The sequence below is a fragment of the Thamnophis elegans genome, chromosome 12 (genome assembly GCF_009769535.1).
Source record: "Thamnophis elegans isolate rThaEle1 chromosome 12, rThaEle1.pri, whole genome shotgun sequence".
Classification (NCBI taxonomy): domain Eukaryota; kingdom Metazoa; phylum Chordata; class Lepidosauria; order Squamata; family Colubridae; genus Thamnophis; species Thamnophis elegans.
The window spans coordinates 5,152,543-5,165,750 of NC_045552.1; the positions used below are offsets into that span (position 1 = coordinate 5,152,543).

At 47.7% G+C, this 13,208-nt stretch overlaps 1 protein-coding gene across 1 annotated transcript; it reads right to left on the reverse strand.

Annotated features, from left to right (window-relative positions):
• Positions 1-6,541: 6,541 nt before the first annotated feature.
• Positions 6,542-12,651, reverse strand: ZNF574 (zinc finger protein 574). Its single transcript, XM_032228460.1, is given in 5 exon segments — positions 6,542-7,918; positions 7,920-8,190; positions 8,192-10,283; positions 11,786-11,907; positions 12,628-12,651. Coding segments are annotated over 3 exon segments (2,691 nt in total). The 5' UTR covers positions 10,261-10,283; positions 11,786-11,907; positions 12,628-12,651; the 3' UTR covers positions 6,542-7,567.
• Between the last annotated feature and the right edge of the window lie 557 nt (positions 12,652-13,208).

A 13,208-nucleotide genomic window follows, 5' to 3' on the forward strand; every position in this document is an offset into this window, starting at 1 on the left:
CCCCTCTCTCCCTCCAAATGCCATCCAGCATAGCTACCGCCCAGGCTTATCCTTGCCCTAAACAGAAGGAACGATGAGAAAGTCAACTTGCCTGCAAAAGAAAAGAAAGTGAGGGAAAAAGAGCATGTCATATTAGAATTCTGCCTTTCATTGATCTGGGTAATTAAAGCCAGTTGCAGAACGCTTGAAATCCATGTTGTACAACATCTCTGACATGTGCAAGCAGACGCCACCTGGGGATACCGCATTAAAAGACCAGAGCTATCACTTCACTGTAAGTCTTTCCACAGCTATTAATGTCGCAATGATATAGAAACCCAAAGTCACCGTGCTCCGAACAGTCGTGTTTTATCCCTGCCTTCTCCCGATTTGATTTTGCAATGGGAAAAATGTTCTGTCCTAGGCTTCCCAAGAGCATGAAGCAGACTCATTGTCCCAGGGGTGGGTTTCGACCGGTTCGCACCGGTCCCTGCGATCCAGTTGGTCGCCGAACCCGGAAGTAAGTAACTTCCGGGAACGGCGAAGCCCCCCCCCCGCGCCCGCACGCGCCCGCACACCTGTGCCCGCTCCTTACCCGTTTTTTACGAATTCTGCGCTTCCACGCATGCGCAGAACACATACAGCGCCTGTGCGATCCTCCAGGAGCAGCTGGAGCATCGCGCAGACGCTAGTACGCATGCGCGCGCCGCGTGCGTGAGGACGCCGTGTGCGTGCGCGAGGACGCCGCGTGTGTGCGCGAGGATGCTGCGTGCGTGAGGATGCCGCGAGCGTGTGCGAGGACGCCGCGTGCGCGCGCGAGGACGCCACCGGCCTCGTTCCAACCGAACCGGTTGGAACGGGGCGAGAAACCCACCCCTGCCTTGTCCCGACAAAAAAAACCCCATTTTATTAACTGACTGTGAATTCTGCTCGTTTGCAGCCAGCAAAGTCTTTCAAGGGAGGATTTACGGTCACAGACCTTATCTGACTTGGAGAGCTGCCAGGGTGATATCTGCAAAACTTGCCAAGGAGTCTCAGAGAGTCACGAACCAATGAAGCAAACTAATTGCCTCCTGCAAACTCCACTCCCCTTTAGCTCCTCTTTTATTTCCTCTGGGAGGAGCCATTCATCATCCACCTGTGGCCTTACTCCCAAGTCGACCCCTGTTCTTTAGCCGTTCCCTTCATCTGACAACTCTGTGCATGCGCACACTGGGAACAGGCTCCAGCTGTTCTTCTGCCTCACTGATGTCTGACTCTGAAGGCAGCTGATAACTGGCATATGGCTCTGTCCCCCTCTCTGCCTCCAACACAGAGCCCTCATGAGAGCCTTCCCCAGACTCCAGGACTGGCCCAGGTTCCTCCCCAACCTCCTCATTGTCCGAATCTGTCTCCACTGTTCGGCCACAAAAAAAGAGGGAGGAAATAAGGCTACAAGTCTTCCCCCACTACCACCATTTTTCCTGCCTCTCCTTTCGGCCATACCTCCCCTCTGTCTCTCCCTTTGCCAACTTTTTTCCCCCTCTCTGCCTTTCCAGCCTCCTCTATTTGCGTATCTGGAATGCTTGCAATTTTTTTCCAATGTGCAATATTAGGGGAAAGTGCATATTTTGCACTCTTTCCAAATATTGCATATTTGGAGAAAAAGTGCAGAGAAAGAGCAACTAAAGGCCTGGAGACTAAAACATATGAGAAAGACTATAGAGAAAAGGACTATAAGCGACAGTATTTCAATATTTGAGAGGCTGCCACAAAGAAGAGGGGTGGGCAACTTATTCTCCAAAGCTCTGGAAGGCAGGACAAGAAGCAACAGATGGAAACTAATCTAGGAGAGAAGCAAGCTGGAATTAAGGAAAAAACTCCCAACAGCGAGGACAATTAACCAGTGGCACGGCTTGCCTTCAGAAGTTATGGGTTTCGAGTTTCGAGTTTAATAAAATTTGTATGCTGCCCACTCCCATTGGGACTCTGGGCGGCTCACAACAAGACAAAAGAAACATTCAAAATTTAAAAATAGAAAATACAATATTAAAATTCCACATCATCCATTCCATCTAAGCGGGGCTGGATATCAATCAACAGCCCCAGGCCTGCCGGAACAGCCAGGTCTTGATGGCTTTACGGAAGGCCGGGAGAGTGGTAAGGGTCCAGATCTCTATGGGTAGATCGTTCCACAGGGCGGCACCCAGAGGAGGCCCAACCTGTGCGATCTTGTTGGTCATTAAGAGGTATGTGGCAGGAGGTGGTCTCTCAGGTAGCCAGGTCCTAAACCATGTAGGGCTTTAAAAGTAACGACTAGCACCTTGAAGCGCGTCCGGAGACCAATGGGGAGCCAGTGCAGCTCGCGGAGGATAGGTGTAACATGGGTGTATCTAGATACACCCCATATCACTCCAGCTTCATCACTGGAGTTTTAAGAAGACTGGATAGTCATTTGTCTGAAATGGTATGGTCTCCTGCTTGAGCATGGGGCTGGACTAGAAGATCTCCAAGGTCTCTTCCAGCTTTATTCTAAACTGAAACTGAAAGACGTGAAGCTTTAACCTGTCCATCAAAGACTCATCAAAAGGGAGGAGCCCTCAGAGTCAAACATAGGTTCTTCCCTATGCCTTTGATGCCTGGGCTTGTCTCAAAATTTCACGCATCATAGAAATATGCCTTTTGTTTTATAACATAGGTAGTCCTTGACTTACAACCACAATTGGGATCAGAATTTCCATTGCTAAGCAAGGCAGTTGTTGCGTTGCACCATATTTATGACCTTTTTTTACCATGGTTGTTAAGCGAATCACTACAGCTGTTGTGAATCATGTAGTTATTAAGTACGGATAGCCTTCGACTTAACAGCTATTCATTTAGCGACCACCCAAAGTTACAATGGCACTGGGAAAAGGGACTTGTGTGAAAAAGAGTCCTGAACGCCATTGCTTGCTGGGGAATTCTGGAAGTTGAAGTCCACGCATGTTCAAGTTGTCAAGGTTGAAAACCACTGAATTGGATTCGCTCCAAAGTCCCTTCACAGCTAGATTCAATGATTTCTCTAAGTTACCAAGCATATTGCCTGATTTTGAGGAATAAAGAGTACTTCAGCTGGATGTTTGTAAATCACAGGTGGACCAAACATCTAAGAACCCCATTCCTCTCATGTTCTCAATTATGTGATCAAAAGGAAAACATCATGTACTGTCTGTGTGCGAGAGTGTAATTAATGCACACACAGTCAAAAAAGAAAACTAATGCATTGAAAGAAAACTGTATGAAGAAAAAAAGAAACAAATGCAAAGTCCTCAGAGAACAAACAGATCTTTAAACAAAAAGATTTTTTAAAAAGAAAACAACGAACTAAACGAAAGGGAAATCTCATTCCAAATAGAAGCAGGGGGGGAAAAAAACCAATTTAAAAACCAATTTAATCGTTATTAAAATGAAGTATCTTCAATTTTCAACGCAATTTAGCTTTTAGACAACGCACTGAACCCAGACGAAATGGAACCATATTGTCCAGTCTTATATCACATTTAGTACAAAACGTATTCAAAGCCTCCGAGAGCTGATAAATTTGGGGAAGCCAACTTTTCAAATATGGATCACCTGCATTCTGCCAGACCGTAAGTCACCAGTTCAGTCTTCATCTAAAGTCTTTCACAGCCTCAAGGACTTCAAGAGTCTCTGGAATACTTTTTTTTTTTAAATTAACTTCTTTAACGCTTGAACTGGCAAGGTTGAACAAGTGTGGAAGAGCTGCTACCTTCCTTGAAATGAAAGGAAGTTTTCCCCCAGGCCCTGAATATATTCATGGACAACTTTGCTTCAGTGTCTGCTTCTAAAGCCTGCGTGGCAGTGATGACGTTACCTAATTGGGTAATGTAACGTCTGCAAGAAACAACCAGAGAACACCAAGGACCACTACATGTCTATTTCTTTTGTAACATCATCTATCGTCCAGCAAAGAGAGCTTTCTGATTCCCTAAAATCTATCTCAATACCCGTGTTTCCCTGTAAATAAGACAGGGTCTTATTTTCTTTTCACACCCAAAATAAGCATATAGCCTTATTTTCGGGAAGGTCTTATTATTTTTGAGGTGCAGGAAGCGGCGAGCGTGGTCACCTCATGGCTGCTGCTGTGTTACAATATTTTCGGGGAGAGCTTATTTTTTGGGGGGGAGCGCTCAAAAGCCCGATTGGGCTTATTATCTGGGGAGGTCTTATTTTGGGGGGAATGGGGGTATTGGGATACACAGTATTGTTGTATTATTTATTTATTTAATAGCCCCCACATAGGGATTCTGGGTAGCATGCAGCATTACAAATAAACAGTATAAAGACTTTAGAAGCAACCCCCCTCCCTTCCATGGCAGCAACAAGCCACTTGATCTGCTCTGAGGCCCACTGAGAAAACCACGCCTTGAGGGTTCATTATTATTATATTTACTATGTTACTATCATGTACGGTAACATGCCTTCCTGTGTGTCTACATGAAACATATGTACGTTTTGTGCACAAAAAAAGAAGAAGCTTCTACGTAATGGAGAACAGAGTCCTTCCTTCCAAGCTCAGTTAACATCTGCTCCAAGGCATTCCTTTCAAAAAAAAAAAATGTTAATGTGTTCCACTGAAGTGGAAGATTCACAGGCAAGTGGAAATGCATAGAAGCATCAGCTTAGGGAGCAACAGCAGGAATGAGAAAAATTACCAGAACAGAAACCTTCAGCAGATTTGTGACAAAACCAAAAAATGCATCATCCAAAAAATAAAAAAAAAGCACACTCTGGGAGAATGGAATATTTGCTATATGAAAATCCAAAGGCAAATGTCATTTGATCCGATCTATATGTACCAGGTTGGGCCTTCCTGCCTGATGCTCTCAGCACCATGGCCAGCTCCTTAGCCAGCCCAACCACTGAAGAGGAACTGGTCAACCGCTAAGATTTCCACCTTGGGGCATCTCATGGCATGAAGCTTTCTCTACTATTCTTGCCATGCAAGACTCAGAGGTCCTTCTCCTCCCACTCACCTTGTGTGCGGAAACAGAAAGGGGTAGAAAGGGGGGGGGAACTGCTCCAAAAGCAACATAGCAATCTTCCAATATTTGAGCGGCCGTGTCAAAGAGGGGGGGTCAACTTGTTTTCCAAAACACCTGAGGGCAGGACAAGAAACAATGGATGGAAACTAATCAAGGAGAGAAGCAACTTGGAATGAAGGAGAGACTTCCGGACAGTGAGAACAATTTATCGGTATAACAACTTGCTTCCAGAAGTTGTAGGTGCTCCAAACACTGGAGGTTTTCAAGAAGAGATTGGACAACTATTGGTGTGAAATGGTATAGGTCAGGGGTTGGCAACCTTAAAACACTCAAAAGTTCCTAGCCAGAAGACCCCCGTTCAATTCTGAAGCAGACTGGAAGTCCAGTTCCCCAACCACAGTCTCTCCTCCTAGCACAGCGTCCTTTTTCCTCTACCTGTCCTAACTGAAAGCCCTATGAATTGTAGAGCCAACCGGCGACAGGGAGCCGCAGCAGAGGGATGAAAGAGCCACATGCGGCTCCAGAGCCACAGGTTGCTGACCCCTGGTATAGATGTTCCTGTTTGAGCAGGGGGTTGAACTAGAAGACCTCCAAGGTCCCCTCCAACTCTGTTGTTCTGTTAAGGACTGCAGCTGGAAATCTAGATTAGAAGAGGGAAAATTGGAGAAAGGGAAGCCGGGATTTAACTGACAGTAACCAAAATTGCTTTGCAACCTAGATCAATTCTCCCAAAAATATTAGGTTGTAAAAAAAAAAAAAGGTTTCTGGCGGTATTTTGGACTTTTATTTAGCCTCTCAGGGTCCATTTCATCTTACTTGAAGTATGGCTGAGCATTTCTAATTTAAACATTCTCTCTGTATCCCATTTCAACCAGGGCCCCTATCCTTTCCATTTTTTTTAGGAATGGTTATGGTGTTGGAATTTTCAGTGGGACAATAAATAGCATGAACGGTAATTATATTCCAAATGAAATTCCCTCATTCAAAGTTTGTGCCATTGGGAAGACAATGCCTGTCCTGCTTTGAATCTTTTCTGGGCCACTCAGGCGGACTAATATTGGAAGCAGATTGCTGGGCCCAACCATTTCTTAGTCAAATTCAAGGAGAGAATTCTGGCCTACAGGCCCACCTAGTGGACGTTATACCAAACTGCCCTCCTCCCCAAATAACTAAGGAAGGCCCTTCAAGGTGCATTCACAACAAAAATTTTACCACTCTTAAAAAAAAACAACCTTCACAACAACTAGACATATCTTTTACATTTGTCATGCCTCTGTACTTTCTGTTAAAGCCAAGACTTTCTGGCTAGCTAATTAACATTTGAGCCCATTATATCAGGAAAGTTGGGGGGGGGCATAGATTGTTTCATTCAAAATTTTGTGACACACTTTAGTGTTAACCCTAACTCTATTATTTCCTTCTCAGAGTTAATGACAGTTTTTGTTTATTGTTATTTAAAAAAAAAACATATATTAGGGCTGAATGAAATTTCTGCAGCTGGAAATCTTTTATTTGATTAATCTCAACCAAGGATTTCTTCCTGTTTAAATAAATGTTATGACAGGCACTCTCTTTCAAGAGTAAGGTGGAGGGAAGTGTTTTTCAAAATGCTATGCGTTTAAAATAATCAGTTAATCAAGCACACTTCCCTATTTAATGAAGCATTTCTCATCAAGTAACTAATCAGATAAATATATGTGGCTGGGAAAATTTAGGTGATCAGTTAACATAGATGATTACCAAATTAACTCAAAGGTTGGTAGTTTCTTTTTATATTCAACCTTATTTGTTCTTCATTACCACATTTCACTCACACCGGGATCTTCTTCCCAAGCCAGAAAAAAAAAAAAACCTCAATTGGAGGGGGGAAAAATCACAAGTGCTTTCATTTCTATTTTATTTTCGTATGAAATAACAAATGCTCCCACAGCCATGGGAATGAGCTCAGTTAGCAAGAAACAAAATAATTAAAATAATTCATATCATGGATCATGAAGAGCAGGAAACCAACAGCAAAACAGGGAGCAAATCCAATAGTGAACAGAGCAGATTCAAGAGATATTTACAACCCAGTTCAGTCCCAAGCAAGAAGAGGATCAACAACAACACCCCCACCCACCCCACCTAACACCCCCAAAATAGCATTAGAAGGACTCAACTGTAGAGAAGGTTGCCATGGGCATTGCTAGGGCCAAAGGTTGCTCAAGTTGGAAGGGGCAATCGGTTCCTTCTGCTGAGAAGGGAGAAAAAACAGGCCAATACCAACCAGAAGGGAAGGGGAGCATCAGACCACAGGATGGCATGGAGTGTGCCCAGCCATCAGTACGGCTATCTGAGTGGGAAGTGGGTGGGGCAAAGCGACGCCTGGCTCATTTACAGAACAGGTGGGAAAATGAAAGGATGCGATCTCATTCCAGGGATGCAGAGAGCAGCAGAAGTGAGGAGGAGGAGGAGGAGGAACCGTTTCGGCAAACACCAGAGCCTGCGAAGGGGGAGCCAAAGAGCAGGAGCTCCCAGTCTACCACAAGAGACCAGCTGCCCCTCTTCACTCCCCCCAGCCTGACTCAAACGCCCCCAATCTGGACATTTTCCACCTGGATATTCTCAAAGTGAACACCTCCATCCGTTGGGTAGATCTCAATGGTCTCCACTACGGGGATGGTTTCCATAATGGCCACCGTGTTGCCATAGACGGGTTCGCTCGAGACCACCGAGGCTGAGGATGTTGCTGATGCAGCTGCGGCGGCTGCGGCGGCAGCCATGGCCTCGGCCATGACTTCCTGCTCGTGCAGCAGCCGCTGCTGCTGGTGCATTTTACGATGCTTCCAGAGGTTGGAGAAGGAGCGGTAGGCCTTCCCGCAAGCATCGCAGTGGTAGGGGCGTTCCCCCGTGTGGATGCGCTTGTGCTCGGCCAAACCGCACCGCGATCGTAAAGGCCTTCCCACACTCTTCACATTTAAAGGGCTTCTCCCCGGTGTGCAAGCGCCGATGATCCTTGAGATGGGTGGACTGCCGGAAGGCCTTCCCACAATCTGGGCAAGGGTAGGGACGCTCCCCGGTATGGATGCGGCGGTGGACCTGCAGGGACGTCTCTGTGCTGAACAATTTCTTGCAGTCACTGCACTCAAAGGCCTTTGGGCAGGCGGGCGGCGGGGACGGGGCGGAGGTGGTTCCAGCACCGGCAGTTCCTCCTCGACCCCCCCTTCAGGGATCGGATGTCTCCGTGCAGCCGTTCGTGGGCCCTCAGCTGCACCGTTGAGCCAACCTTCTTGCCGCACACGGAACACTCAAAGTGGCGACTCATCTTGCCACACTTGTGTTCCTTCAGCTGCTCGGCTGTGACAAAGGCAGCCCCGCAGCCAGAGGTGCAGCGATGCGGCTGCTGGCCAGTGTGACTCAACTGGTGAACCTCCAGCAGACGGCGAAGCAAGAAAGAACGGCCGCAGGTCTGGCACTTGTAGGGATACTCCCCAGTGTGGTGATAGCGGTGCATAAGCAGGCGGTAAGGCCGGTGGAAGACACTGCCGCACTCCTGGCATTTGTAAGGATAGTGGCGACTATGCACCAGGAGATGCTGCTGCAGCGTGGACGACTGTGTGAAGCACTTTTGGCAGATGTCACAGCGGTAGGGACGCTCGCCCGTGTGCGTCAAGCGGTGGCGCTGCAAATTGGCCGGGGAATTGAAGCTTTTGCCGCACTCCTTGCAGTGGTACGGCCTTTCCCCTGTGTGCGTCAAGAGGTGGTTGCGCATGTGGGACTTCTTCTTGAACATCTTGCCGCACGTCAAGCATTTGTGGCGGCGCTCCATCTTGTGGGCAAAGCGCTGATGGCGCGACAGCTGGGTCTGCTTGGGAAAGGCCTTGCTACATATCTGGCACTGAAACTCCACCGGTTTTTTCTCCTGGGCGCCGCCCTCCACAGAGGCGACGCTGCTGCCCACAGAACAAATGAGGGCCAGAGGGACAATTTCTTGCTTTTCTTCCGGTTGCTCTGAGGCTTCTGGGGGCTCTTCCTCGAGGGGCTGGTCCTCAGGGGGAGAGGAAGGCAATTCGTAGATCTGTGCTGAATTGGCGCTGTGGGAGCGCCGATGATAGAGAAACTTGGTCATGTTGATAAAACTCTTGCCACAGGTGCAGCGGTACATGGGGTTTGACGAATGGGTGCGCCGATGGGACAGCAGCACCGCCTCAGTGCCAAAGCCCAAGCCGCATTCCACACAGAGGAAGCGGGACTCGCCACTGTGCTCCTCCCGATGTTTCTCGAGAGCAGCTGGAGATGGCAGCACCTTACTACAAAGTGGGCATTTGAAGGCACCCTGCCGGTGACTCCTCATGTGCAGCTGCAGCTTATGGGATGATGGGAAGAGCTGGTCACACTCGGTGCACAAATACTCCTTCACGGCCTGCTTCGCTTTACGGGGTGGCTGCTCCCCGGGGTTGTTTTTCAGTTCGTAACTGTGATCTGTGGCTGTGACGCTAGTCTGGATTTGTGCCGGCACAGCCCCGTTTTGTATGCCCATTAAATTTGGCGGCAATAACTCTTTTGGCTCTGCAGGGCAAGAAGCAGGCAACTCCCTAATCTGTGCCCCTGGAGTTGGCTGGATCACTTGATGTGAGGCCTGATGCTCTAGGAAGTCTGTGGTTGACTGGAACAGCTGGAAACATTCGCCACACTCGTAGAGCAATAACTGCACAGTTCCACAGGAATCCCCTCCTTCCTCTGGCTTACGGTAGGAATGTTCCAGGTTTACAAGGGCCTGGCGCTGAAGAGGAGGAGGTGGTGGTGGTGGTGGAGGAGGAGGAGGAGCAGCAGCTACTGGTTCTGGTGGTTTGCGGTGGGTCTGACGATGGGCAAGCCACACATCCTGACTGGTAAACATGGCTTTGCATTCTATACACTCGTAGTGGATTTGACTGGAACTCAGAGGCTTGACCAATGGTTCTGGTTCATGAGTAACCATCTTCAAGTGCATCTCCTGATGTTCAAGCAACTGACTTGGAGACATGAGAATCTGTCCACACTCCAAACACTGGTACTGGCTTTCCTGCACAGTCACTGCTTGATAGAGACCAGTCTCGCCACCTGCCATCAACCCGGCTTCTGCCAACCCGACTACTTCATACTGCTGCTCCTGGGAGCACATGTGGCTCTGCTGGTGCACCAAAGCATCCTCTAAGGAACTAAACTGCTGGCTGCACTCTGAGCAGACATAACGGTGCTCTACATACAACAGAGTTTCTTCCGCTGATTCGGCCATCACGAAAGATGGCTCCCAGTGTACTGGGAAGAGAAAGAGAGAGGAGAAAAAATTAGGGAGCTGATTGGTTGAGACTGTGCTTGGAACATCTGTTTGATTGATGAGAATGAACACTTATTTTAAAAGCGCCCTCAGACCTTTTAAAAGGTCCATCAACTCCATGGGTGGCAGGAAGCTACTCAGAAGCGTTCTTTTCAGACAGAATTGCAAAGTGCTGTGATAAAGGAATCTATCCTTTTTAAACAAAACAATAAAGCTTTCTGTTCAATTAATAACCATTTTTTGGAACGGGTAACATCTCTCTCCTAAATATAACTATTATGAAACAGTCAGTCAAAAGCTCCTTGGGCAAATTCTGCAGCAAGAAATTTGGGCTGTAAAGCAAAAATTGCAAGCAGCACCATCCAATGTAGACTTCCCACTGGAGATTACTGTCAAATAAGGGTGTACAGAATTCTAGTCTTCATCAATCAACTACAGGCTGCATGTTGTTTAAAGAAGAAAATGTTAATTATCACCTGGTTTATTTGAAAGCGTTGTTTGGTTTATTTGATTAGGTTTGAAGGCTTACTTCTATTTATTATTGCTTCAGATTGTGAAAAATTAAATATTAAAGATGTCACTTCTTTGTAACAACAAGGACTTTCAGAAAACATGCAATTAAGAAAAGAGAACAATGATTCCTGTTCAGATAATTTGTCTGCTTTCTCCCATATTATCTACTGTCTCTCTCACTCTCATTACACATATTGTTCTTTAGTTTGGGATTCTCCCACAATATTTATTTGATTTCTACAGCCACCCATCTCACTAAGTAACTTGTGTACATCATGAAGCATAAAGCAAATAAAACATTACAAAATAAATATTCATGGCACCAAGTAAAAAACCAATTTGAATGCCAATCCGATTTCAGGATGGTACTAAATTATTCAGGATGATAAAAACTCATGGAGGCATAGCACAAAGCTGCAAAAAGAAATTTCTAAATTGGCAAATGAATTTAAATAGCTCCATTTAAATGGACAAGGTTCTCCCCTCCCCTCTTCTGCCTTTATTTTCTCTAGCCTCAGAAAATCATAACCTGAAGAGAAAGTTATTAAATGATCTCAGGCAAATGGGAGTCCCCATTTGACAGCTGCTAACAAGGAGGTCCCTAGCACTGCTCTGGAGTCGACTAACTTTTCTAAACCCTTCTTACAACACAGAAATTATCTCTAATTTCAGAATCTAATGTCAACCCCTCAGTCTTTCTCCTATTCTTATTTTTTTGGGACACTGCATCCTTTAAAATATTTGTTCACCACTCCCTCATCTCCCTTTACTGTATGTAATATTTTCTTCCAACTAAACCAACCCAATTCCTTTTAAACGTTGGTTTCCAGATCCTTATCAACTTAATAGCAATTCTCTGGCAGCCCACTTCAACTTCTCTATGCCCTTGTAAAGAACAATTCCCAGGCACCCTGCCCAATGCTCCAATGTGGTTTAACCAATACAGTTGATCTAGTTTTCTCTCACATACCTTCCAGGCCTAAATCCAAGGACCTTTAGGCCTCAGAAACTCATCCGGTCTGGCCTCTGTCAGCCACATGCACGGCGTTTCGGAGCAGAAGATCCTTTTCTGAAAGCTTGGAGTTAAAAAGGCTACAAAGAAGACAGCAGAGAAGGTTGCAGGTAATTTCATCCACCTCAGGTCCCAGGTTCTGACCCACCCACCCACCCTTGAGAAGGAAGGGGCCCCACTCCTCCTTCAAGCCTTTAAATCTTAAGCTGCAGGGTGAGGCAGAAGTCCTACCTCAGGGGTCCCCTTCACCCCCACTTTCCCAGACAAACCTCCTGGCTTCCTCTGCAACCAAAAACACCCCCTCCACCCCCCACCCCCCCAGATCCCATACAATGGAGGTCCCTCATTTCTGGCAGGGAAAATTCCAGGGATGCTCAGATGCAGCACCCTCTACCCCCCCATCGCGCCCCTGTCCTGGGGCCTGCACCCCCCCAATACACCCCCTCTTTTTCACCCCACCCCCACGGAGGTCAGCCCCTCCCATGCGCCAGGAGGGCCTCCCCTCCCACAGCATTGCAAGTTGGGAGGGGGGCACACCTACCCCAATCCCCAATTCTCTCTCACATCCTCTCACGTTGCGCGCTCCGGGCTCCCCTCCCCCACCCCGGCGGGAGGGGGGGGGGCGGCCCATCTGCTCCGCCGTGCCCCCCCCCATATAAGGGAGGGGAGGGCTCCAGCCTCCCTCTTGTCTCCCTCCCCCCTTTAGCTCCCCCCTGCACTAGGGGCGCTCTCCCCCAGTCCCCCTCCCCTCACCTTTTTTTCCTCCCTTCTGTCCCCCACAGCCCAACCTTCTCTCTCACCCTCCTGGTCGAGCAAACCGTCTCTCTATTGGGTGATAGGGCGCAGCCAATCCGGAGGCGGGTTACTCAACCGCCGGCCAATCGGCGGCCCCCTTGGTGCGCGGCGCGCGAGCCCTTGCCCGAAGCCGTCGGGGTTCGCATAGGGCGACGTCACAATGACGTCGCGACGAGGCGCGAGCCGGGCGGCTCCCTTTCCCCTTGAGAAAGAGGGCGGGGGGAAAAGGAAAAGAGAGGGAACCGGCCGGCTGGGCTGTACCAACGTGAGCAGGCGGGGAGGGGGGGGCGTATAAAAGGAGAACGAGAGTGGCAGTTGGACCGAACCAAAGTGCTGGGAAAGTGTGAGGAGGCTAATGGCTCCCTCAGCGATGGGAGTAACGATTGGGAGATTATCTATCTATCTATCTATCTATCTATCTATCTATCTATCTATCTATCTATCTATCTATCTATACACACACACATACATACATACATACATACATACATACATACATACATACATACATTTAGAAAATTTATCTCGTCTCAGAAATTCTCCTCAGACCTCTTGACGCCTTCATGCTTCAAACTAATGTTTTATT